At 36.5% G+C, this 26760-nt stretch overlaps 1 protein-coding gene across 1 annotated transcript in view; it reads left to right on the forward strand.

The window, feature by feature from the left end:
• The window catches only part of LOC150085861 (uncharacterized), a 273976-nt gene that overhangs the window by 4573 nt on the left and 242643 nt on the right, over positions 1–26760 (forward strand). The window contains exon 2 of the mRNA XM_090374719.1: positions 23692–24233. Within this exon, the coding sequence (XP_090230845.1) occupies positions 23709–24233 (525 nt within the window). The 5' untranslated portion in view covers positions 23692–23708. The remainder of the gene's footprint in view (positions 1–23691; positions 24234–26760) is intronic.

The raw sequence follows: 26760 nt of genomic DNA on the forward strand, positions 1-26760 counted from the left end.
AGTTTGTGTATTTCTTCCTTGAATTTATTCACACTATTCACTTGCACAACGTGGATGGAAGCTTGTTCCAGCAATCAACCACCTGCTGGCTGAAGGCAAACTTGTGCACATCTATTCTGAGCATAATCTGAGCAAAAGGAAGAATCCCATCAGCATTGAGTTTGCTCAAGCCATTTGAAACCTTAAATACCTCAGTCAGATCATCTCGCAAGTGCCTATTATCCAGATGCTGCGCTTTGCAGAACTGAAGCCTTTCTTCGTTAGTGCACTCCTTTCTTCCCATTGCCAGTCTTGTATGTAATACTCAAGATGTTGCCTGACCATTGTCTTATACAATGGGATAATCATCCCCTTATCCCTGCTAGCACTGCTTAATAATTTGTACATATAATAAGCAGAGGTATGTGCTTATGTATGTGATAAACTTCGTGAGGCTAATGGTCTTTTCAACTGGAAAATGGATCCAAATAATAGATTTGAGGCCATATATATACACATATATTTTTTTGTAATATTCAGAAAATTAAGATTTTAATTTTTTTATAATTTTTTTTAATCTTAAGAAGAATTAAGATTTTTTATAATTTTTTTTTATTTTTGGAAAATTACATTTAAAAAAAATATATTTTTTATTAAAAAATAAAGTTTCATACAATAAGTATTACAATCTTTTAAGAAATATTAGTATTATCCATGGTTAATTCAAAAACACTCAATTTTTTTTCTAGATATTAAAAATAAAAAAAAAATTGTTGCATGCCTGGTGTCATGCCATTGTTTGGATTGTAAAAATTACACTACCACTTCCAGTTTAATATTGAAGGAAATACACAAACCAATTAACTGTTTAATAAATTAATTTAATTTACAGAAAGTATCTGATTTCTCTTGCAAAGTTATCGTCTTATATATATTTTAACTATAGTATAGACATTAACAAATGCAGCAGTTGTTTTTTTATCAACATTACTGCAAGCCATCACTTTCCCTAGGTTCAGTGCATTTTTGCCATCTTTTTAGAAGGCTGCGTGTGTGTGTGTGTATGCGTTTCTCTTCATTTTTCACTTTTATCACCAGTAACAAAAACATTTTACTTGGTGTTAAACTGTTCTTCTTCTGGTGTTATTATTATTAGCCATATGGTGCAAGGAAGCCTGAGGCTTATGCTGCTCCACCAAAAAAAAATTCCCGGTGTTACCCAGAGAGAGAAAAAAGAGAGAGAGAGAGAAAGTAGAAAGGAATTGCCAAGAAAGAGAAGATTGATATCCAGCTCAGGACCCTGGGTGTGCCAAGCCCATACTCACCAGATATGAGTCCCTGGGGATATTTGGTGTTACTGTGGTAGGAACATCAGCATATACCTTTAAAAAAAAAAGTCAACTCCAACAAAACCATAACACATGCCCTTTCGAAGTCTTCTGCAGATCTACCTGTAACCATCCATCCTCAATTTGAATTTATGCCCCCTCATTGTGTATGGTCTGGGCAAGAGGAAGAATGCCATCAGCATTGAGCTTGCTCAGTCTATTCAAGGCCTGAAAAACCTCAAGCAGATCACCTTGCAGGCACTGTAAATTGCAAAATTCAAGCCTTTCTTGGTAAGAGCACCCTTTTGTTCCTCTTGCCAATCTTTCCCTCATCTGCATCTGTTCCAGCATATATTAAGTACTGCACTATATGCAGTACTTAAGTACCTCATTATATGTACTTCTTATGTGCTGCATACCACATCTTAAGAAGTGGTAAAAAGTAAAAAGTTTTTTTTACTTTTTACCACATCTTAAGTACTGCATTATATGCAGTACTTAAGATGTGGCCTAACTATTGTTGTATGCAATGGGATCTCCTTATCTTGCTAGCAAAATTCCAGTATACCATCAACAAAACCACGAGCTGCCCTGGCAGCCTGTCTGCACTGCTCAGAGAATTTAATCTGACTGCAAATCCCCCAGGTCTTTTTCATTTTCCACAACCTTGAGTTTAATGCCCCACAGTTGGTTGATTAATCTGGAATTACTGGTATCCATATCCAGTACCTTGCATTTGTCAATTGTTAAACTTAAATTGCCATTTCAGACTATTGAAATGGCAATTACAGAGATAGTCTGTAAGGCAACTTTAAATTGCCTTACAGACTATCTCTACGTTTTTTAGATCTTGTTGCAGTGTCATACCTTGATTCCTGTCATTAACCACCCTGCCAACTTTTTGTATCAATTGCAAGCTTAGACATTAAACCTTCAGTAATTGTGTGACCTTTCATGATTCTGCCGCACGGTTGAATATTGTCCTTCTGTTCAAAATTCATTTTTAAGCATGTGGATTTTTTTTTGTCCCTTTGTAATTTCATAATAGTTGTTTTTGTTGATCTGTTCAGAGGCATAAACTGGTTTTAAGTTTCTTGAAGAAATGGATGGCCATAAGTAATCATCTAATGTTCAATGTTGATAGAATATTTGTATCAAGCATTGATGGTGAATATTCTATCAATGTTGATGGAAATATTGAATCTTTGTATCAATTATGATTATTCTCTCAATCAGTAGATTACACTGGTCGGCATCAATTTCCTCCCTGAAATAATTTCAGCAGATTCCCTTAGGAAATATGTTCAAAACTCAGCTAAGTGCTTAAAAAGTTCTCATCACCCTCAGTTTTCAAATATCATAGGTTAATGACCGAAAACCAAGACCTGTAGTTGGTTTAATCATTTTTTCCATTTATTTTATCTATTTATTTATTTATTTATTTATTTTTCTAGAACACTTGGGAAATTTCTAGATTATTTGGGAGTTTTCTACAGCATATGGGAGCTTTCTACAACATTCAAGAATGTTCTAGAATATTGTTACGTGCAGAAGAAAGGTCAGGATGTTTCCTGAAGGTTCTAGAATTTTCAAAAGTGGTCTCTAGAAACATTGTGAGCCTTCCAGAAACTTCTCTACCAGTATATATACAAATGGGTTCCATGCCAAGCAAGCATATGTGTTTCAGAGAATGAGTGGTGAACAAGGGTTTAGTGAATTAATGTTTGTAAACAAGTGTTGCATTAGTGTAAATCGTGAACTGTGTTTAAATTAGAAATAAAAATCTGCAATTTCTTAATTGTATTCTTATGTGCGTGTACTTCAACTGTACATGAAATATGTCATGTTCTCGTTCAAATACACTTGATAGATTTTGCTAAATTTGCAGAGAAGTGGTATTAGAATCATAGCAGAAGCCACTGTCAACTTGTGAGAAAAGCCTATGAACTCTATTTTGATGTCAGGTCAGAAATCTGATAAAGTATGGGTTTCAAAGATTTTCTGTAGCCCATGTTCAAGGAAATTAACAGGCTGGCTTAGAGGTAGTCATAAATCGATGCCTTTTGTTGTTCTGGTGATATGGCGGGAACCTCAAGACCAATAAATGATTGTTACTTTTGCATGACCAATATTTCTGGTTTTTCTGGGAAATCCAAGTATAAAATAGAGTATCCCAACTTACCTTCTGCTCTAAGGCCGGTTCCTCATGATGATACAATGCCAGTGCTAAAGCACCAGAAACTTAGATACTTAACTCTGATTCAGGATTTGAAAAGGAGTCTCCAGAAGATGCAAACATAACGAGTACAGATCCAGACTTTTCAACTCTTGATATTGCAAAGCCACATCTAATCACTTAGGCAGAATTGAAAGATTTGGTAAGCAATTTGGACCTCTCCAAAACCAAAGTTCATTACTAAGATCATGGCTTAACCGGGAATCAATGAAAGAGTTGCATCTGGAGCACATCCCTGAGCAGTGGAGGCTTTTCATTAATATTGGAAATAAGTATTTCCATATTGGAAATAAGTATCCATATTGGAAATAAGTATCCATCTATACCATTGGCCCATGCAGTTCACATGAAGGAAACGTACGAGAACTTACAGGTTCTCTTTTAAAAAATATGCTATGAAAAATATAAATGGAATTTCTATACCGACCTAAAAGTGGTAGTTTTGCTGACTGGGTTGCAAGGTGGATACACTAAATACTGCTGCTTTTTATATGAGTGGGACAGCTGAGTGAAGAATTGCCACTACAGGGTCAAAAAATGGCCAGACCGTTCAGAAACTACACTTGTTCAGAAATATGTAGCATATCCTCCTTTGGTGGATAAGTCAAAAATCTATTTACCTCCATTGCGCATCAAGCTAGGTTTGATAAAAATATTTGTGAAGGTGATGGACTAAAAGGGAATAGGATTTTCCTGTTTGAGGCAAAAGTTTCCTCAAATCAGTGTGGCTAAGATAAAAGGGGGAATTTTTGTGGATCCTCAAATAAACCTGCTATTCCAAGATGAGCAATTCATTAAAAATTAAATGCTACAAAAATAAGAGCCTGGAAGGCATTCAAAAATGTCTGCCGGTACATTTTAGGCGATGAGAAATCACAAAATTACAGTGAAATTGTGGATGATGCAAGATGTCGTTAAAGCTTAATTTCATTTAGACTTGTTTCCTGAAAAACTTGGGAGTGGTCTCTGATGAACAAGGTAAAAGGTTTTGCCAAGATATTTCTCAAATGGGAAAATGGAGTATAAGTATGTTGGCAGACTACTGTTGGAATCTCATTTGGGAGACACCAATGGATGATTATGAAAGACGAAATAAGTGTTTTGTTATCAGATAAACATTTTTGTAAATAGAATAAGATTAATAGACCCATTGTTCAATATTTAGTACTACATGTAACGTTTTCTTAAAATATATGAAATCTTTTTTTTACTAGAAACTTAGTTTTTGACTTTAAGTTAAGCTAACAGGTCTGCAATTACTCATGTCAACCTGTTAATTACATGACATGTAATTAACAGGTCTGTAACTTCCTCTTTTATGAATTAGAGATACATTTTCACATCTCTAGTTCACATGGATTTTGTCCGAATCCAGAAATACTCTCAGACTTATGGCAGTGGGTTTGCATACCTGCTACACTGCCTCCCTTAATATAATTGAATGGATCCCATCCAACCCAGGTGCCTATTTTAGAGATAGATCCCATTCACCCCAGGTGCTTATTTTGATATTTTGAGAGATAAATAACAAAATTATTTAGCTCTCTGTTAAAGTTTAATAAACTTATGGCATCCCCTTCACTAATGAATTCCTCATGTGAGAAAGTGAATACAAAATACCTATTCAGTTTATTAATAAATTGAACAGGATTATCAATAGTTAAACCAGTGATATCAAGTGGACCAATGTGATTCATCCCCTTCTATTGTTTACATGAGAAAGAAGTCTTTTCTGTTTTTCTTTGCATCCTTTGTTAAAGTCTTGTAATCTGCTTAGCTTGCCTAATTTCCTTTGTGACTTTATCGCAGACTAGTTTATATCTACTATATGTAGTCTTCTTTATCACCTGATACTTTATATGCATCCTATGCATTTTTATTCTCTGCCATGAGTCTTATCAACTGACATTGATTTAGGTCTAAGCCTTGAACAGTGTTTCTTAGTTGGTACGAAAAGCCTAGTGACTTCTATGATTATTTCCCTGAATGCTTCCCATTTACAATTTGTTGTATAAGAATTTAAAAACTGGAAATTACTTTAAAGAAATTTATAAACCTTATTGTATAAAATTTAAAATTGTTTGAGACCACCCTTCCCTTAACCTTGATGGTAGTAACACCTTTAAGTAAATCTCACATGAATACACTGTGAGTACTGCGACCTATTGGTTCTTTTATGTGCAGATTCTTAATGCATAAAGAATCACTGCTGATAATCAAGAGTATGGATTGCTTTTTCTTGATACTTCTCTAACTTGCTGCTGTAGAAAACAGTCATCTAAGAAATCCACAAAAACTTTGCCGTTGTGTGAATGCCTAACCTACAAGTTCCAATCAATACCTGGAAAGTTAAAGTTCTCTATATAAGATATTCTGATTTTCTGGTCCAGTCCATTTCTCTCATCACTGTAATTAAGCTTATAACACACTCCTACTCTTTCAGCTAGATGCACTGCCTTATGATTTTATGTTTCTTAACTAAGATGCTTATTAAATCTCAGGCAGTACATCCAGCTGAGAGAGTAGGACTGTACTCTCCATATTCAAATTCTGCATTTTATGTCTGAGTCACACCACATTTTTGATATCCGTACGTTGTTCGCATTTGATGACTTTATAACAGTACATCAAATTCATGAAGTTTATTTACTATGCTCCTAGCATTTGTGTACATGCAAAAGTATACATGTGCTTATTCTTATTTTTAATTAACCTAACATAGTCCATGTATTTCCTTGTTCCATGAGGACCCCAAGCAGGCCTTGAAATCTCCCACTCTTTGCTTTCCAGGCAGCTGCATGTTCCAGCAGAATTTGCAAGAATCACTTACACCTCTGTCTATGGCTATTGTTCATCTGTTAGTCTGTATATCTTCCTCTGAGAAAGCAGTTTTCCAGCCTAACACTGCCTCGATAGCATCAGCAAATATTTGTGCACCTCTTCTATTTTAGTGTATCCCATTCCAGTAAAAACACTCTCTCCTGTTAACATGCACAGGCCATGCTGGGAATAATTCTACTCCTTCAGCCTTGCATGTTCTCTTCAGGCCTTTTGATTGACAATGCCCTCATCATGTACATCCTACCATTGTGTCTGGGTAGAATTTCAGAAACTTTCAAATTTAATTCTAACTCGTGACTTTTTTCTCAATATTACCTTGTACTTGTTAATTTAGTCCTCAAATTTTCTCATCTTAGTCTCGATACTAATAAAACTAGTGGTACTGAGAGGAAAATAACTGACATATCTTTTTGCTTAAGTACCTCAGCACATTTTGCTGAGAACTTAAACTGAAGAATGACCATAACAGTGATTTAAAATCATTAAAGTAATTCTAGATTGTTGAATGGCTTTTTTTTTCTGAGTCATTTCTTCTTGTTCACTCCCAGTAACCATGAAATAAAAATTTTGACTGTAAGTCAGTCACTTCTGTTGTCCTTTAATCACATGGAAATAAGTTCAGTGTTTTGCAGAGATTATGATGGTTAATGTATGTAGCGATCACAATCTGGAAAAAGTAATTTATAATCATTCAGTGCTATTGGTAAAAGCAGAACTTCGTGGTTGCATTCAAGTTGTTGGTGAGACAAAACAGAATTGTACATTGCTCTGTACCCATACAAAATAATATAACTCATTTCTTACAGGATAAAAATGGACTTTGTAATACATATTATTTGAATTTCATAAAAAATGACTATATTTACTAGAAAAGCCCATCCTTAATGGAGAACAGCGTACTTTGTTTAAACGAGAATTTTGTATAAATTGCATTTATATTGAAAATTTATTGTATCATCATTTCACTATAATACTAACTGGTGCTGTTCTGATTTATGAACATTAAATATAGGATTAAAACTGTTTTTCAAATTTGCATTAATATAATATACTCCCCCAGGAGCTCACATCTAGTGAGTATGGGCTGGGCACATCCAGGGTCCTGAACTGGATATCATCATTCTTCTCTTTCTTGGTGATTCCTTTCTTCTCTCTCTCTCTCTCTCTCTCTCTCTCTCTCTCTCTCTCTCTCACTCTCACTCTCTCTCAGGGTAACCCAAGAATTTTTTTTTTGGCTGGTGCAGCATAAGCTTCAGGCTTCCTTGCACCATATGGCTAATAATAATCATATGAACACAGACACACACACACACTGCCCTACCATTTAAAATCCAGACAGCCCACCATTGGTAATTGATCACATCTTACCCAAGGTCCATTGTGTCAGATATATACCAGTTCTTTTTTTGTAAAAAAATAGGTGCCGGTACTCATTCTTTGCTATCAGGAAAAATTGAAAATTAAAAGGATGTGAAAAGTACTCTAAAAGTTTTTTTTTCCTGATATTGTTACTTTTGTAGTAATGTTTTTGGAATAAGAACAACAAATTTAGTATATTTACATAGTTTATTAAGTATAAATTAATTATTCAAGTAAATATAGAAAAATATATAAAATGTGAATAAAATAAGTAAATAAATCAGTCAACTACTGAGTACAGGGCACTCAGGATGACCTGAATAGTCATTAGTGTAGTATCTCAAATAGAGATTTTTATGGTAACCGAAAAAAGTTTATAGTACCCCGGCTTGGCCTAAAACTTAGGAAATAACGAAAACGTTGTCTATTTGAGTCTTTCCAGTTGTTGTGAATGCCGAAGGTGGGAGAAATGACTCCGACTTCTTCCTGGAGAAGCGATTAAAGTCTTGGGGGAGAAGCGACTGGCAGGTGAGAGCCATGCAAGACTCTGCGCAGGTGCCTCTCCACCACCACCACCTCAACACTGGCTCTCTGAGTATCTCCTTGCTGGGACAACTCCAGTTTTAAAAATTGTTAAAAATACTTCTGGTCGCAAAATTTATAAATGACCTTTATAGAATTATTAACTAACTATTTAGCAACCTTTTTGTCACCAAAAGGAGAGTTATTAGTACAAAGAAAGCGTGCTATCGAAGTGCAATAAAAAATTGTTTTTTTAATTTTAACACAAAAATAAATGATAGATTTCAATCAGAATAGTTTTCTCTTGATAAGCATCGAATAACGCATAGCTAATGTGATTTTTAAATTTTTAGCTCCTTTAGCAACGGAAATAGAGAGGAGGACACGAAAATTACTCACATTTTCCTATCTGATGCCACCATTTTTAATTTTAAAATTATATTTTAAACATACTCGTTGAGCTCTTTCCAGTGGTGTAGCTATAGGTTGTTGACAACATTTTTATCCCACCACATTTTAACCCCCTCTATTTCTCAGACAAATTTTTGTCAACAATGATCAATATGGCATTATGTTGTCCACTTGATGTGCAAACCCATGCAAAATTTCTAGTCAGTAGGTTGAGTGGTTCCAGAGATACAATGCTATGACAGACGGACGGACAGACAGACAGACAACCGAGGGACATTTTAAGGGTCCTTCGTTAGACTATGGCCACTAAAAATAATAATTAAAAATAAATAACATAAGTAAAAATAATTTTATAATAAAGTTTTTGTAGAATATTCCAAATTTTTATTAAGTTTTCATCCGACACCCTATGCCGACTTCTTTGTGTGTGTGTCAGTTGCTGAATGACGTTTCTGAAGTAGCCATAAATCGACATATTTTGCTGGATTGAAGCGGGTCAGCAGTGGGCATACAATTTTAAGAAACAGTAGTGAAGAAACTGTTTTTGTCATCAACGAAGCTCTGGTTGGGCTGACAATCAGATTCATTTGTGAAAATCCTCGTTTATATTCAGTCGATGAAATTGGTATCATACTCAGTGTCCATCAAATTCTTTAATTCTTCCAAAACCATCTTTTCAATTAGGTACTCCCGAAATCCACAAATTGCATTTAACTGTAACCTAATTGACAATTTTCTAACTTCATTTACACCAAATGCTAACAATTCGTGCTTAGGTTTAATAACTTCGTTGTCCTTCTCTCGTTATCGGTATTGTCACTAGTTCTTAAATTTGAATTTTTTTTTTTTTTTTTTTGAAACTGTCCAAAATGTCAGTGTCATTTGGATATTCAGGTACTGTGACCATGTAAACAGAGATAAGGAAAATTTACCGAAAAATGTAGATAATGCATTTCCATGAAACAACAGAGGATTATTTGTCAGGGTAAAAGAAAATCACTTTTCTAATTCTTGAACGGGGCCGCTTACAGTTGATTCATGAAGGTGTCCAACCTACGCCCCCCTCTCAGAAAGTGGACTAAAACAGCATTTTAAATCTTGTTAATTATCAAAAACATTTTCTAATTAAATGTTTTGTTCAGTAAATGTAATTGTGTATTGTACTTAATAAAAGTTTCGAATATTTTCAATTTTACTTTTACAAGCAACACGATATGGAAAATGTAACACACTAAAGAAATCTAACTTTGAATTTTTTTGAATATGGCCCCTGTACGGGAAATGTTTGGACACCACTGCAGTAGAAGGTGGACCAGAACCTATTGGGAATACACCTTGATCTGCTCACTGCAGACCAGCACTACTTTTCCATACGTGGGATGGGTAGTAGGATAGTTTTTACCAGGTACCACTAAGTTGTAGAATGGTAATCCCTTCAGCTCTTAATTCGCGCAGCATCACTAATTGCCTAAATTGCCTCAAGGCCAGAAAAGCGAACAGGGCATACCGAGTTAATTCTCTCTTAATCTGTTCGCTATATGAAAATTTTCTCGCTCAACGGAAACTATTTTAAATGTAACTTCCAATGGGAAGTCAAAATAATTTGCTATAAAAGGACTTTGTTAAACAGAGGCCCGACTGAGTAATTTAGAATTATAAAAATGGTTATACAGTTTTATATAGAAAATATCTTAATAATAGATAGTGAAAAATGTAAATTTAGTTAAATAATTTTAAGCTTATTTGAATAGTAGATAAACATGTGAAAAAAATTTACGGACTATTACAAATTTCAAAGTGCACTGCATCCAAATGTCACACGTCACTGTTAATAAAGGTGCCAGTACGCCATACCATTGCGTACCATCACAAAAAAAGCATTGGATATAACTATAAATAAACATTAGTAGACAATAATATGATTGTGTTCATTAATTATGGCAAGATGCTGCAATCAATGGATTTAACAGACTTCCAGCATGAAGTGATAATTAGGGTGCCACACAAAAAACAGCTGGTCTGTATGTCATGTCACATTTCAATGGGACTGAAGTTCGTTTGGTTTATGGTTGATGATGTTATCTGAAAATGGAAGCAGACTGGTGCTGAAACCATCATAAAAGAACCCAGAAAACCTGCAAAGCTGATGAAATGTAATAGGAGAGCCCTGTAAAGAATTGTCTACTGAGGATGCAAGTTGACATTGTTGCAGCACACACAGGACCTCAGTGAAACGGTTGTGAGCATGTGCCATCATTAGTACAGTGCACAGGACACTGCATGGTATGGATTACCCTAGTAATGCAGCCGTTCACAAGTCACTAATGCTAAATGCTGTGTAGCTTGGTGTAAGGCCTGCTGATCTTGGACCATAGATCAATGGAAAACTGTGATGAGTCATAGTACATGGGCTACAAAGTCTGATGGATGTACCTGGGTGTGGTGAATGTCCAGAGAAAGCTACCTGCTGGACTGTATCATCCAAACAGTGAAGTTTGGCAGTGGCAACACGTTGGTATTGTGCTATTTTTCATGGTTTGGCCTGGGACTGTTGGCTATTTTGAACAAAACCATGAATACTGAGGTCTCTCTGGATGTCCTGGATAGTAATATGTTACTTGCCTTGTGGCAGCACTTTGGGGAATGCCCATACCCATATCAGAAGGACAGTACTCCATATCATATTGCTGATGTTGTGATGGAGCGGTTTGAGTTCGTGAACATCACAAAGTTGGACTGACCGGTCCAGAGCCTTGACCTCAGTCCTATAGAGAACCTGTGAAATAAATAGGATTTCCAGGTGTGTGTGAGGAGAGACTGCCTAGTAATCAGAGCTGAACTGGTCACCACTGCCTTGAAGGCCAAATGGAGGAAAATATCAGAGGACATTTACAAAAAAAACTTCTGTAGAGTGTCCTCGAAGACTAGAGGCTGTTGTAAAGATAAGGGTTTCAGCATACATTCTTAGTTTTCATGTAAATAGAAGTTATTTGTAGATATGCAGGTGTCCAGATGTTAATGTTAACTAGTCACTATGAGTGACCAGCCCACAAGTTTCAGTCAGTATCTGAAAAATTAAAGTCCCCCATTATAAGACATTCTGATTTACGTGACTATCTCTTTGTAATGCACGTTGCCACTAAGCAGTGAATTTAGTATTAGTATTGGCAACATGATGCAAGGAAATGAAGCTTATGCAGCAGCAGAGTACACCATTTCATTTCCCCCATTCCTTAAGAGTAATTTGTCTAAACCTTTAACTGGCAGCAATCACACTTCAAGAAACACAACATACCTGAGGCGCCTCCGTAGCCAGGTGGGAAGGAGCAGCAGTGCGTAGCATATGCTTCTTGATTAGATCGGGGTTCGAACCCGTCACCACCAAATACGGAGGATGCGGAAAGGTCAGGGAATGACCACCGCATATTCCCGGAGCAATATGGCCTTAGTTGCTAATGCTCCAAAAAACAAAACAAAAAAAAAAAAAAAACAACATACCTGATAGGTGACCAAATTTGTTTTTATTTCTGGAACAAGTTTTTGTTTCTTTTTAAATTTTACTTGCAGTATGTGAAAACTTTCTGAATGATAGCAGTGCTTATTATATGTAATTTAATTTTCAATAAAAAAAATAAATATTTAAAAAAAAAATGTTTTTCTTATGTGTTAAAAAGCATGTTCACGTTTTATATGTTTAAAAAAACAAAAAATTAATTCTGCTGAAAATGAAAAAAAAAAAAAAAAAAAAAACAAATTTGCTGTCTTAAAATATAAGCAGAACTAACAGTTACTTCTATTTTCCAGTTTCAGCGAACTATTAAGAGTGCACAATTTAAAACATTATATATGTACACATGTTAATTTGTTTTATCAAATAAATAAAGGAATAAACAAATAATAATCAAAGCAATAAACTGTATTACAAATTATTATTATTAATAATAAGAAGACACACTGAACAGAACCTCCTTGCACTTAGTAAGAAACTATACCGATGATCGAATCTTCGATGAAAACCTAAGAGTCTTCTACAGGAGTCTCGCAGAAGGTCGGAAAGATGGAAATGGACCACCTGAGCAGAAGATGATCGAGGATGCAACTGAAGTCAGATAACAGCCGAGATCCTTGGATATAACTAGAATGGAAAAAAACCAAGGACATAGAAGAGATGAGAGAGTGGGATATTTGGGTGGAAGAAGTACAACAGCCGATCAGGAACTCCCACAACTGGCGAATCCCAGGAATAGATAATGTCCACAACTAGTAGTACAAGAAGCTCACTTACACACACAAGCAGAGCAGTTCACCCAAATGATAAGGCACCCAGAGACAATCCCAGAGTTTCTCACTCACTTAAGGAATCGGATATCTGAAGGCCAAAGACCAAGATACAAGAAACCCGGTGAAATACAAGCCAATCACCTGTCTCCTAATGATGTACAAGATCCTGACCAGGTGCATAACCAAGAAGATGTCAGAGCACTTGGAGAGCCAGAACATAATGACCGAACAGCAAAAAGGATGCAAGTGGATGAGCAAAAGATGCAAAGAGTAATTAACCATAGATGCTGCAGTTATAGAGCAAGCCTACAAGAAGCACTGCAACCTCTACGCCGCCTACATCAATTAACCACAAGGCCTTTGATTCAGTGCATCATAGCTGGCTAATAGAGACGCTGAAGATCTATGAAGCCAATCTGACAGTGACAAACTTCCGAGAAGCAACCATGGCGAAATGGAGTACCACCATCAGGGTCGAGAACATCACAACCAGACTGATCCCCATCACGAGAGGAATCTTTCAGAGAGATGCCCTGAGCCCACTGTGGTTCTGTCTAGCAATCAACCTGCTATCCACCATGCTCAACAACAGTAAGTATGAATATAATTTCAAAGGAAGGAAGGAAAAACTTGTACATCCCTCCCACGGATGACATGAAGCTCTATGTGGTAGTTGAGAAGCAACTGAAGCAACTACTCTGGATCACCAAAGGATTCAGCAATGATATATCAGGATGGAATTTGGTCTAGACAAATGCAAGATCCACAGATTGCATCAGTGAAAATTAGTCTGCCAAAACTACCAGCTGCAGACTGGTAAAGAGATCAAAGCCATGACAGGGGGAGAGAACTACAAATATCTGGGCCATTAGAGCACAAGGAAATCGAGGCCTGTCTGACCGAAAAATACCATCAGAGACTCAAGCCTGCTCAAATCAAAGCCGAACGGAGGGAACACAAAGCCATAAACACCTATGCATTCCCAGTGCTAACATACTCCTTTGGGATCATAGATTGGACTAACACTGGGCTGGAAGTATCACGAGAAAGACAAGGACAGTGATGACCAAGAGCCACCACCCAGTGGTGGTGTTGGCGGCTCATGAGTGGGATGCTCTTCCCCGAGACTGAAGGTTTCATGCTTACCAACCAAGACCAGGTAATCAACACCAGAAACTATAGAAAATACATTGCTAAGGAGTCCAGCATTTTTCAGATGACATGTTGACTATGCCGTTTGGCCTCAGGAACAATTCAATGCATTACGGTAGGATAAAAGGTGATTACCCAGATGGAATACACTCGTAGACACAACACAATGATTACCCAGATGGAATACACTCGTAGACACAACATTAGCCAGGATAATGCATCAGAAGCTAGCGAGAAAATACCAGTTGATGAAAGAAAGTGTACCGTATTACAAGTATGAACCCCAGGCAGTACTAGAGACCTCAACCCACAGTCTGTACTGGACCGTGCCATAATAATGGACAAGACAATCCTCTACAACAGGCTACCTGTCTGATTGACACAGCGGTGCCCAACACTGGCAACCTCCAGAAAACCCGTAAAGAAAAGATCAGGAAGTACACAAACCTCAGACAGGAGATCAAAGAGATGTGGGATATGCAACAAGTAACGACCATCCTGATCATTATGTCAACCACTGGTATGGTGCCAAAGGCCCTACATAACAGCTTAGTAGCAATAGGTCTCCCAGAGAACACCTACAAGGAACTTCAGAAAGTCGTAATCCTGAACACTTGTAGGATAGTCGGAGAGTTCCTCGGCCAACAGTAACACCAGACAACAATCACTCAGTGTACTTGGTAGCAGTACCTGTCACTGAGTGGAATCCCCCAGTCAGGGAGAAATAATATAAGAGCAGCAACCATAATAATAATGCTCATATTATTATCTCCCTGACTGGGGGTTCCACCCCATTATGGATACTGCTACCAAGTACACAGGGTGGTTACAATAATAATAATAATCAAGACAGATATATTTTGTGAAACTATACATAAAACAAAGAAGAACTACTTTTCTCTAGTTTACACCTCCACCCTTGAACCATGCATGCTTATGAGGTGCCTTTGTGCAAAGTCTTATTGTTCCCTCTTCCCCAAAAACAATAATAAATAGTTGTAGACAGTTATTTTAATGTATTTTATAATGATCAATAAATACATATATTTTGGGTTCAAGAAACTACAACTTTTTAACATTAGCAAAAAACAAAAAAAAAGTGCTTTATGAGTGTTATAATTTACAGCTGAAAACATTTTAAATGATAATGTAATGGGCCGGCAACATTTTTAGTAACGTTTAAAGAACAAACAAAAATTAGAATAAAAATCCTTGTTTTTTTTTAAATTTTTATTTATTTTAATTTTTAAAATTTGTAAACTGTTAAACTCAGGATGCTCCCCCCCCCCAAACTTAGGCACTTTTGTGTGTTGAAAAACCTGCACACCTGCATGTGGCAGCTCTGCCTCGATCATGTTATTGCCTTGCAGATTCTTTTCACGCATAATTCAGAGCAATCAACTTTTTCACTTCTGAAATATCTGAAATAAACGTTTGGCTGTATTAAGGAAAGTAGAAAAAAAAATTTGGATCATTAATTATTAATTAACACAATGTGTAACAGTTAATTTCAAGACACCTGTTGGGTACAGAGCAATGGCTGCTGGGTTAAATTTATCCACCTCCACTACATTAGTGTAAGTTCATTCTAACAGTTGATTACGCTTTTGCTGACTCTGAATTTTTTCAAATCTATCCTGCAATATTCCTTTTCTAATTTAAATTTCTGCTACTTAGTATGTTTTAGCTGAGAAAAGATAAAGATGCCTTTAGCATTTAGTTTACTTAACCCTTTTAAAGCCTTAATACTTCAGTTAGGCTACCATGCAGATGCTTATTTCTAGAGGCTGCAATTTTTGGAACCTCAGTCTTTCTTAGGTAAGAATATTCTTTTGTGATCCAACAAATTTTTTTGTTCTTTTATGAACCCTTCTTCCAAATATCTACATTCTTCCTAAAATGAGATTTCCAAACCTGTATACAGTATTTCAGAAGTGGCCTAACCATAGCCTTATGCAATGGGAGAATCACTTCTTTGTCTCTGCTGACAAAGGTCCTCTGAATTGTTGACAGTATCCATGATATGTTTTAGCAGCTTATTTGCATTGCTCAGAGAATTTCATGTTGGACTGTAAATTTCCTCTATATCTTTTTCTTATTCCACTATCTTTAGTTTGGTACCACTTCGATCGAATGTTATTCCAGGATTCCTGTCACTCAAATGCATAGCCTTAAAACACTTTAGTTAGGTTACCATGCAGATGAATGGTAACTTAATAGGGATAAGGAATGCAGAATTGGAATTTGGGGAGTACAATGTGTTTCTTTTTTCTTTTTTTATTGGCTGATGCTGCATAAGCTTGCTTTCTTGCATTGTATGCCTCTCTACTAATGCTAATCTGGGTGGCACTGTGTCTTCAGTAACTGCATAATGTTTGCATTTGATAACCTAATCCAGCGGTTCTCAACCGGTGGTTCATGAACCCCAGGGGGTTCGCGAAAGTGTTGAATGCAGAGAGCCATTCTACACATGAAATAGCTAAAAGAATTTACTGTAATCAGTCAACAGTGGCACATTAATTATGAAAATTATCATAAACTGGCAGTATAACCAGAAAGAAAATGGATGTCCACAATATCTTCTGCTGCATAGGACAGGTTTCTGGTCTGTCTGTATGTCCAAAACAGAAGATCCTCATTGACAGAGCATGGGAGGAGGAGGACACAGGAGTAATGGCAAGTACTGCTACAATACATAGATGCCTTTTCTTATCGGGATTAGTAGCTCATTGCCCAAGAAAAAAGTTACTTTTGACTCAAAAAAAATGAAAGCATAGTGTCTAAAGTGGGAAAAAGAGCATGCTAGTTGCCCTGAGGATCAGTGGAAATGTGTTTTCTCTGATGGATCAAAATTCAACTTGCGTGGTTTAGAAGGCCAGCTGACTGTTAAGATGAAGAAGAGGAAAAGAATTTCATCCTGAATGTATTGTCTCCACAGTGAAAATGCATCTTAAATGCATTTCAAATGAAGGCTTTGGATAAGAGTGTAAAGAAAATAGCAATGAATTTCTTGCTTAAGTTAACACTAGAAGGAAAAGATTGGACCACATTGGCCCAGTGAATTACCTTTTTGGTATAACTATTAATGGTATAACTGTTAATGATCCTGTAAAGATTTTGGGAAAAACTAAATAAACATCTTGCATTCACATTCACATGTGAGGATACATTCTTCTTCTTTCAGTCACATAGTTCCCTGAGGATCTGTTGTGGCCATCAACAAAATCCTCCAATTGCATCGATCATATGCTATACGAGCGGCATCGCAAATTGTCACGCCCAAAGGTTCACTGAGCCTTTCCTTCCACCTAGTTGCAGGTCTTCCTTTAACAGCAGTTTTTGGAGTTGGTTTTGTTATGGTCTCTGTTGCATCAGAGGATACATAAGTGTACCTAATTCTAACTGGAAGTTAAATGATTTATTGATAGTTGTGAGGAAGTTGAAGAGACCTTTAGCCTTCATCTGGATTGATCCTTTCAGTCCCAGTTGCACTATGGAAGTTCTTCAAGCTTCTATAAGGCAATCAGGGCTAATCGAATCTATCCAGTTTTATTAAAAGAAGTAGCAAAGTAGGTAGGCACACCTTTAGCAATAATTATGAAAGCATCCTTGAATTCAGAGGAGGTCCATACAGATGAGAGATGTGTATACATCTAATCTATTTACAGAGAGAGAGAGATCAAAGAGCAGTGATTAGGAATCAGTGGTTAAAATGACAAAGGATTATGTTGACAGGAATGCAGTTATACAATAATCACAGAATGCATTTCTTAAGGGCAGATCTTTCCTGACTGATCTTAGCTACTATGCAATAGTAGTTAAACTTTTGATACAGCTCTGCTTGATACAAATTAGCTTAGTGTGTTATTTGATGAAAGTTTCCTATAAATAAAAGGGATGATTGAATGGCAGGAGACAAGTGTGATTATTAATAGTCACTGCACTTCATAGCCTAATGTTATCATTGGAGTTCCTCCAAGTTCAGTGTTGGCCACCTTACTGTTTTTATCATTTATATTGATGTAGTAATTTCAGGTTTGATGTCTAAGTTTTCTAGTGATACAGTTGGCAGGGTGGTTAATGATGGTAACCAGAGTATGCTACCTCAAAGGGATCAATAAACTTGGCAGATGTGCTTTAAAATGGCAGTCAAGGTTTAACTTTGATAAATGCATGGTACTGCATTTGGGTAGCTATAATTCTGGATAAAATACCAATTGGATAGCACAAAACTTTTCATAGTTGATAAGGAAAAAGTCTTAGGGGTAGTTATATAATTGGACGTGAAGTTCTCTGAGCAGAACAAATGGGTACTGGAGCAACTCATTAGTCTCTGACAGTGATATACAGGAACTTTGCCAGTAGGGACAAAGAGGTTATTATTCTTTTGTGTAATAGAATAGCATTACACAAAAGAATACTTCACAGGTTTGGAAACCTCATTTTGGGAATGACATAGATCTGTTGGGAAGGGTGCAGAGATGAGCATCAGCATTAGTTGGGGATACAAATGGATGTTCTTATTAAGAAAGATTGGGATTCTGTAAATTGCAGTCTCTGGAAACTAGGCATCTGCTTGGTGATCTCATTGAAGTCTATAAGGCTCTGAGATGGTAAAGTAATTTAAATGCTGATTATTTTTTTAATCTTTCTGAAATGATACACATTCACAAAGGATTATAAATTTAAATTGAAAGGGTAAGATTGCAGAATAGATGTGTGAAAATTTGCAGTTAGCTAGTGTGATTGTTGGAATAGACTTCCATATAGTATTTTGAAAGTAGACAGAATAAATGTAAAGGATTGGGCAAATGAAGTGAATAAATTTTATTTTGCTGGTCCTGTATAAGTTTTGCTTTCTTATTTTATATTGCTAATATTAACAAGGTCTTTAAATGTTTAAAATTAAATTAAAAATAAGAATACAGTAAAATCTCAATTCTAGTTTATATGAGGGAAATGGCCCATTGCTAAATCTGATTGTTAAATTTGAAGAAATGCTTATTATCTTTGAAGTTTCCAGAAGGTTATCAAAAAGTGCTGCTGCACCATGAAACAAAAAAAAAAAAAAAAAAAAAACAACAACATATTGCAGTTCTATATTTTGCTGCTTATTGTGTGGAGTAAAAGGGCTTGAGATTTTGCTGGGTGGTTTTAGAGTTTCCACTGCCTCTAAAGGCAGTGGAAACTCTATAACTTGTTCAGTCAGTAGAGCTTTTTAGTATACTTTCTTGAAGGTTCAGATAACTCCCAATTGATGCCTGACACACTTTTAGCAGGCTGAACTCTGTTGGAAGGTGAAGGTGAGGAAAATTCTGGCTCTCTGCTTTATTGTGAAAATATTTTAACTGGTGGCAAATAACCATTAGATGAAAGCAGTTACACCACTGGATTCTGTACAGATGAAAAGCTTGGGTCATTATTTCCAAAGTCCATTAAAGTTAGGGTTTGCTATATTATAAATAACAAAGGACCTGTTAGGCAAACTCTTTAGTCATACTGAAGAAGCAGATAAGACATCGGCCTGATGATCAGTGTCGTACAGGGTTACACAGTTCATGTTCTAGTTGATGTGATACCACAAATTATGGTTCTTGTAGAATCTATCTTGTAAACCCTTCTGATTTTGTGTGGCCATCCAAGAGTAGAAAGAGAAATGTTATCTTTATTCTAAATTAGTATGTAAAATGTTTGTTCTCATGAATAAGCTTGATTCTATGATTTATTTCTAGAAATAAATATTATTTATATACCTGTGTCTAACTCTAGAAATTTGCTGGCGTGGTGTTCACCTCTAACAACAGAGCGTGGTGTTCACGCTCTGTTGAAGCAACATGGCTGAGATGGAGGTGCAGATTGATATATTATCTTGGAAAATTTGACTGCTCACTTTTGTTTTTCTGTATTGTCCAATAATTTCACTTATATTTGCTTTTTTCGTTGAAGGAATTCTCAGTACATTTCAGGAATGAAGGGAGCTTTATGCCCTGGTTCTGATATTTTCTTTTCTCGTCCCCACAAATTTTAGCTAGTTAATTTATGAATATTCACTGGTTTTGTCTCGATTCACATGAGGCAGCAGCATTTCCTAAGAAGATAGCTAACAATAGAGCAGTTTTGTGAAACTGAATCGCTACTTTCATCATGGCCTTAGTGAGGTGGGTGAATATATTCTCTATAATTGTACGGCATGCATTTATAATTGTTGAAATATCTCAAGTTACTTATCGAATGTTGTTTATTTATTTTGTATGGTGAGATCCATTTTTACCCCACCACCAAGGGTTCTCATATGTTTAATTATTCCAAAATTTGTCTATTTCCTGTGAATGCTGTTCAAGAAGATTGCACCTTACTATTATTAATTGGTAACTCATGGCAAAGGTGTGATGGCTTATCCTCACCACAAGGCTAAATAGTTGGTTATGTAATTTCTCTTCTTTATTTCTATTATTTTGAGTTAACTGTTGTGGGGTTTCTGTTTTGTTGTTATTAATACTAACCAACTAGTTGTTATTATTATTGTTATTATTGCTAGCCATATAGTGGAAGGAAGCCTGAGGCTTATGCTGCACCAGCCAAAAAAAAGAAAAAAAATTTCCGGGTTACCCTGAGAGAGAGAGAGAGAGAGAGAGAGAGAGAGAGAGAGAGAGAGAGAGAGAGAGAGAGAGAGAGAGAGGTAGTAGTGGAATTTGATGCAAGAAAACAAGCGCATGAGCTTATGCAGCATCAGCCAAAAAAAAAAAAAAATATATTACAAAACAATCCCCTCTAAATATTTGTCCAGTTCCTCCTTAATTTTGTTTAACCTATCAACTTCCACAATGACAGATGGAAGTTTGTTCCAGCAATTAACCACCCACTGACTAAAGGTAAATATCCGCACAACTATTCTACATCTGTCCTTCCTCAATTTCAATTTTTGCCCCCTTAGGTTTGTAATCTGAACAAGTGGAAGAATCCCATCAGAATTCAGCGTGCTCAACCCATTCAAGGCCTTATACACCTCAATCAGATCACCTTGCAGATGCCTAGTCTCCAGCTGCTGCAATTTGCAGAACTTAAGCCTCTCCTGGAAAGAGGATCCCTTCATTCCCCTCACCAATCTTGTTGCCCTTCTCTGTACACGCTCAATCAAATCTACATCCTTCCTAAAATGAGGCCTCCAGACCTGCACGCAGTACTCAAGGCGTGGCCTGACCATTGCCTTATACAGAGGGACAATCACCTCCTTTTCCCTGCTAACAAAATTCCAATATATCATTGACAATACCCCATGACCTTACCCTGGCAGCCTGTCTGCATTGCTCAGAAAACTTCATATCTGATTGCACAATTACTCCCAGGTCTTTTTCATTTCATACCTCCTTAAATGTAGTACCGCACAGTTGGTACGTTTCTCTGGGGTTACTTCTACCCATATGCAGTACTTTGCATTTGTCAAGGTTAAACTTCAGTTGCCACTTCTTAGCCCATCTGCCCAAATTATCTAGATCCTGTTGCAGTAACACACTGCCATTAACAACCCTGCCAACCTTTATATCATCTGCAAACTTTGATACTAAGCCTGATATACCTTCATCAATATCATTGATAAATATACAAAACAACAGTGGACCCAACACTGAACCCTGTGGGACTCCACTAATAACATCAGTCCACGAAGAGCAGCACCCATTGATTACCACCCTCTGTCTTCTCCCACTCAACCATCCTTTTATCCATTGTAGCAACTTACCCTTAATACCATTCTGCTCCAATTTGTACAGTAGTCTTCCATGCGCAACAGTGTCAAAAGCTTTCCTGAAATCTAAGTATATGATATCAAAATTATTTTTTTGCATCCTGTGCCTTTGTAACCACATCATAATAACCAATCAAATTTGTCAGACAAGACTTTCCCTTAACAAACCCAAGCTGTGTCTGAATTATTGCTGCAGTCTTGTCTAGATGATCCTGCAATGCATCTTTAACCAGTGACTCCATTATTTTACCCGGAACAGAAGTTAAACTAACTGGTCTGTAATTACTCGTATCACTCTTCGATCCCCCTTTGTGAATTGGGGACACATTTGCACATTTCCAGTCCGTGGGGACCTCCCCTGAGTCCAAGGATGCTCTCATAATTATGGCTAAGGGTTTGCTTACTTCCTTTGCTGCCTCCTTTAATATAACTGGATAGATCCCATCCACCCCTTTCTTATGTTTAATTTCAACAATTTCTCCCTCACTTTGTTCTCAGTTATTACAAAATTATTAAGCACCCTGTTACAATTTGATAACCCTGTGGCATTTTCAAACCTTAATAACTTCTCATGTGTGAATGTAGATGCAAAATACTCATTGTTTGTTTGCTATCCGAGCATGATCATCAACAGTCGAACCATTGATACCAAGTGGACCAATCAGATTCATCCCCTTCCTTTTAGAGTTTATATAAGTAAAGAAATCCTTGCTGTTTTTCTTAGCATCCTTTGCCAAAGATTTCTCGTAATCTGCGTTCGCCTGCCTAACCTCCTTTGTGACTTGATTACAGACTAGCTTATATATATATCATATGCTTCTGTTTTGCCTGATAATTTATATGCATCCCATGCATTTTTCTTCTCTGCCACGAGTCTCATTAGTTCATTTGACAACCATTTGGGCCTAAACCTAACAATATTTCTTAATAGGCATGAAACATTTAGTAGCTTCCACTATTAATTCCTTGAATCTTCCCACTTAGAATTTGCTGTTGGTAACATTATCAGTTGGTCCCACTGTACAGAATTTAAAAACTGTCTGAGACCACTATAGTTGTGTGAATTATGAAACAATATACAGATGAGAACAAGTCACATGTGGGCAAGAGGCCCAGGGTGGTGGATCAGTGATAGTTCACTTAAATGACCACCAATAAGTAATCAATATATGATTACTTATTTCAAAGTTTGTCTATTTCCTGTGAACACTGTTCAAGAATTCTGCATCTTATGATTCTCTATTTTATGTTGGTCTGAGTTTTGTTTCCATGATGAAATCTGTTTTGGACTGTGTGGATTGGTGGTGAAGAAAAGGGAGGAGGAATATCATCTGGATTTGTAAGAATCAGGTTGAGTGTGAATTTTATCTTTCTGTTATGGACTGCACAAAAACTTTTAGCCATTGAAGCTATTGACTTCTGAAGACTAGCAGAGTTAAAGGTTAATTTGAAATAATTTCACATAACTACTGTTAATCTCACATGGGCAGCATTGTGTCATTAGTAGTCCTTAAGCAAAGACACTTTGGACATCTGTGAGTGAATATGCATCTTACATAGCCACTTCCGCTTGAGTGGAAGTGGCTATGTAGGATGCATATTAGCTGGTTGCCTTGTTAATGCAAAAAAACCTGTAAATTTTGAGCAGAAAAAAACATTACTATTTCATTGGTGATAGTATGATTTGCTTAACAAATCATATGGCATTGAAAACCAAACCTTATAGACACTTTGTAAATATGTTAAAAATAAGGTTAAAAGCTGATTTCAATAAAATAATTTTATTAAAATAATTAATATTATTTTATTGAGATTTTAAAAGTTAGTTTTTCTTTCAGAATGTATCAAAAAGAAAATGCCATTTAATACTTCAAGTTCTGGTAGCCAATCTGGTGGTGAGAAAAGGAGTCCATTGACTCGTTCAAAAAGCCTACGTCTACCTCCTGGAAGATTGAGGGAGTCAGTACCAACAACAAGCATTTTATCTCGACATGGTAGTATTCGTCAGCATTCAAAAAATCAGGCTTCAAATGTAAAGCAGCAGTTATCAGTTCCTGCTAGACAAACTACAAAAGTAAAATCAAGTGTTACTGTGGGATCAAAAATTGTAGAAAGCTTTGATAAAGTAACTAGTAAATTTTTTCTAAAAGGGAGTAGTTCTGATGACGGAAGAAAATACCTAAGTGGAGAATTATGTGATGATGGGGTTGTTGAAAGCAGAGGACATCAAATACAACCTGATTCTCTTCTGTCTGTGTCAGATTCTCCCACAAGTCTTGGAAGTGACAGAAGCCACTTGTCACAAGAAGGAAATTCATGGACAACTCCTGATTTAGCTGTTCATCTAAAAAGGCTTACAGAGGAACATGAAAGGTTGCAGGTATTAATTGTAAAGTCATTTTAGTAGTAGTTTAAGAGTTTATAGTTGCTTTGAATTTTTATCTGTGTGGCTACTTCAGTGATAAAATTAAATTGTATTTTGTTATCAAAGGTTATCACACAAAATTGTTTTTGTAATGACCTTATAAGTACACTTATCTTGAAGTTTATGATTATTGAAAATATTCTTGTTGAGAATATATACTGGTTAGCTGTCTTATTAAGGCCATATCCCAATAAAGTTTTACTACTGGTTGCTTGGATTGCTTCTATGACATGTCTTGTCATGGTCTGAAAGATTCTTAAATGTAACTGACTGCCAGATGGCAAAGGGTTTGGCATGAAGACATGTCCCACACCATATCCCTCTACCTGCACTGTTGGTATTTGGCAGACAGGGATCCATTTGATTTTCTTCATATGTGAATAGCTCTGTCATCTATAGTGAGATTCATCAGACCACATAATCTTCCTCCCAGTTCACTCTCGAGACACCATTGAATCCTTTTTGCTGGTTCACTTCTCAGTTCTCTCTTCACTAACTGCTGCAGTTCATTCTGTGGGAAGTTCTCTATTCTTCAGAATACCATACCAGTTACTCAGCAAAATATCTTGAAATTGTTGTAGAGATGTAGGCAGAGGATATATCCATGATGATCTCTTCCATATCATTCCATAATTACCCAGTTGGATTGAGATCTGGGGGTTTTGCTGCCCAGGGTAAATGCACGAGATCTCCATATTTTTCAAACCATTGTCATGCACAGTTGGCATAATGGCTATTTGTATTGTCATTCTGGGATTACTTATTACTTTCAGGGTAGATACACGGCATTGCCAAATGCACTTTATCTATGAGGGTGTTCAAGTAAGCTGTCTTTTCCCCATCACTGGTTGGTATAATCAGATGGCAAAGGGTTTGGCATGAAGACATGTCACACACCTTATTCATATACCAGCACTGTTGGTACTTTGCAGAGAGGGGTCCATTTGGTTTTCTACATGTGTGAATAGTTCTATCTACAGTGAGATTCATATCAGATTACATGATTTTCCTCAATTCCTCCTGAAGTTCATGCTTGATGACTTGAAATACCATTGTACTGTTTTTGCTGGTTTACTTCTCAGTTCTCTCTTCGCTAACTGCAGTAGTTCATTCTAGGGGAGCCGACCGGGCTAGCCGAGTGGGTAAAGTACCTGCCCGGCAACCCAAAGGTCGCGGGTTCGATTCCCGCCTCGGGCTTGGATCAAAGTGCTGCAAAAACCTTGGGAGGTGCAATATGGCCACAGAAGCCAATGCGCCAACAACTGCCAAATCATTCTAGGGGAAGTTCTCTATGTGATGCATATATTAATGAATTGCAAAGTCCTGTATTGATAGCCAATTGTTCTATCATTTGGCAACTCTTCTCCCCATAACAAACAATTACAAATATTGCATACCTAATTTCTTCACTCCAGACTTTTGGCTGCACCTCTTATGTTGGTTTCTGTCGGTTCCCCCATTCCCTATTTCTCTATTCTTGGACTGCAGCTTCAGTAACAGTCATCATTCATTCATTTCAGAACCCCTTTGCAATGGTGTTTCTTGAAATGTAATATCATACATATCACAAAGATATATATAACTACAACATTATTTAACTCTATCTTTTATGAGAGTAAACAAAAAAAGTTTGTAATGAATTTAGCTGAATGCATAATGTAATTATTACTTGAGTAACATCATTTGAGGAGACTTACTACTGATGTCACTTTGGTGGAAGCGCCTGTGTGTTTTGCACTTAACTTCAAATACAAAATATTTATACAGTTATAAAGTGCAAATAAAACTCAATAAACACAACCAGTAAACCCAACTGAAATTCTGACTTGAAAAAGGGATTGACTGTTCAGTGGTGCATTATCCTATAGGAAAAAGACATCTGCCTAGGGCTGCAATTGGAGGGGGCCCCAAAATCACTGTTTCAAAAACTCATTGCTGTTTTTTCCTAATATTTTTAAGTGATTTTTATTGGAAACTGAACTTTCTACTTGCCAAGGTCAATGAACTTTACTTGAAGATTAATTTGAAATTTTTTTTTTTTTTTTTTTCAAAAATGGTGTTACTGATTTTGATGAAATTTTATAATTAGTTCTTATGTCATATTAATTTGTTTGTTTTGTTGTCACAATAAAATGAAATTGAAAATGTTCTTTATTAGTTTTTTCTTTTGATGGGGCCCCCAAATTCCATTTTGCCTTGGTCCCCATGAAGGTATAAGTGATACAGTTGGCAGCCTCTGGTTGCCTCTCAAACATGCTGCTGCAGAAAACAATCATCCAATAAATCCACAAAAGTCTTGTTATTGTGCGAGTGACCAATCCATAAGTTCCAGTCAATATCTGGGAGGTTAAAATCCCCCATTATGAGACATTCTGATTTAGTGGCCCACTCTATTTCTTTGTACAATTGTTTGTTGTACTCATTAGTCATTAGGCCTATTCTCGTTTTTGTTTTCCAAGTGCTTATGTCATGCCAAACTGAC

The sequence above is a fragment of the Mastigoproctus giganteus genome, chromosome 5, assembly GCF_048544385.1.
Source record: "Mastigoproctus giganteus isolate SK-2022 chromosome 5, ASM4854438v1, whole genome shotgun sequence".
Taxonomy (NCBI): Eukaryota; Metazoa; Arthropoda; class Arachnida; order Uropygi; family Thelyphonidae; genus Mastigoproctus; species Mastigoproctus giganteus.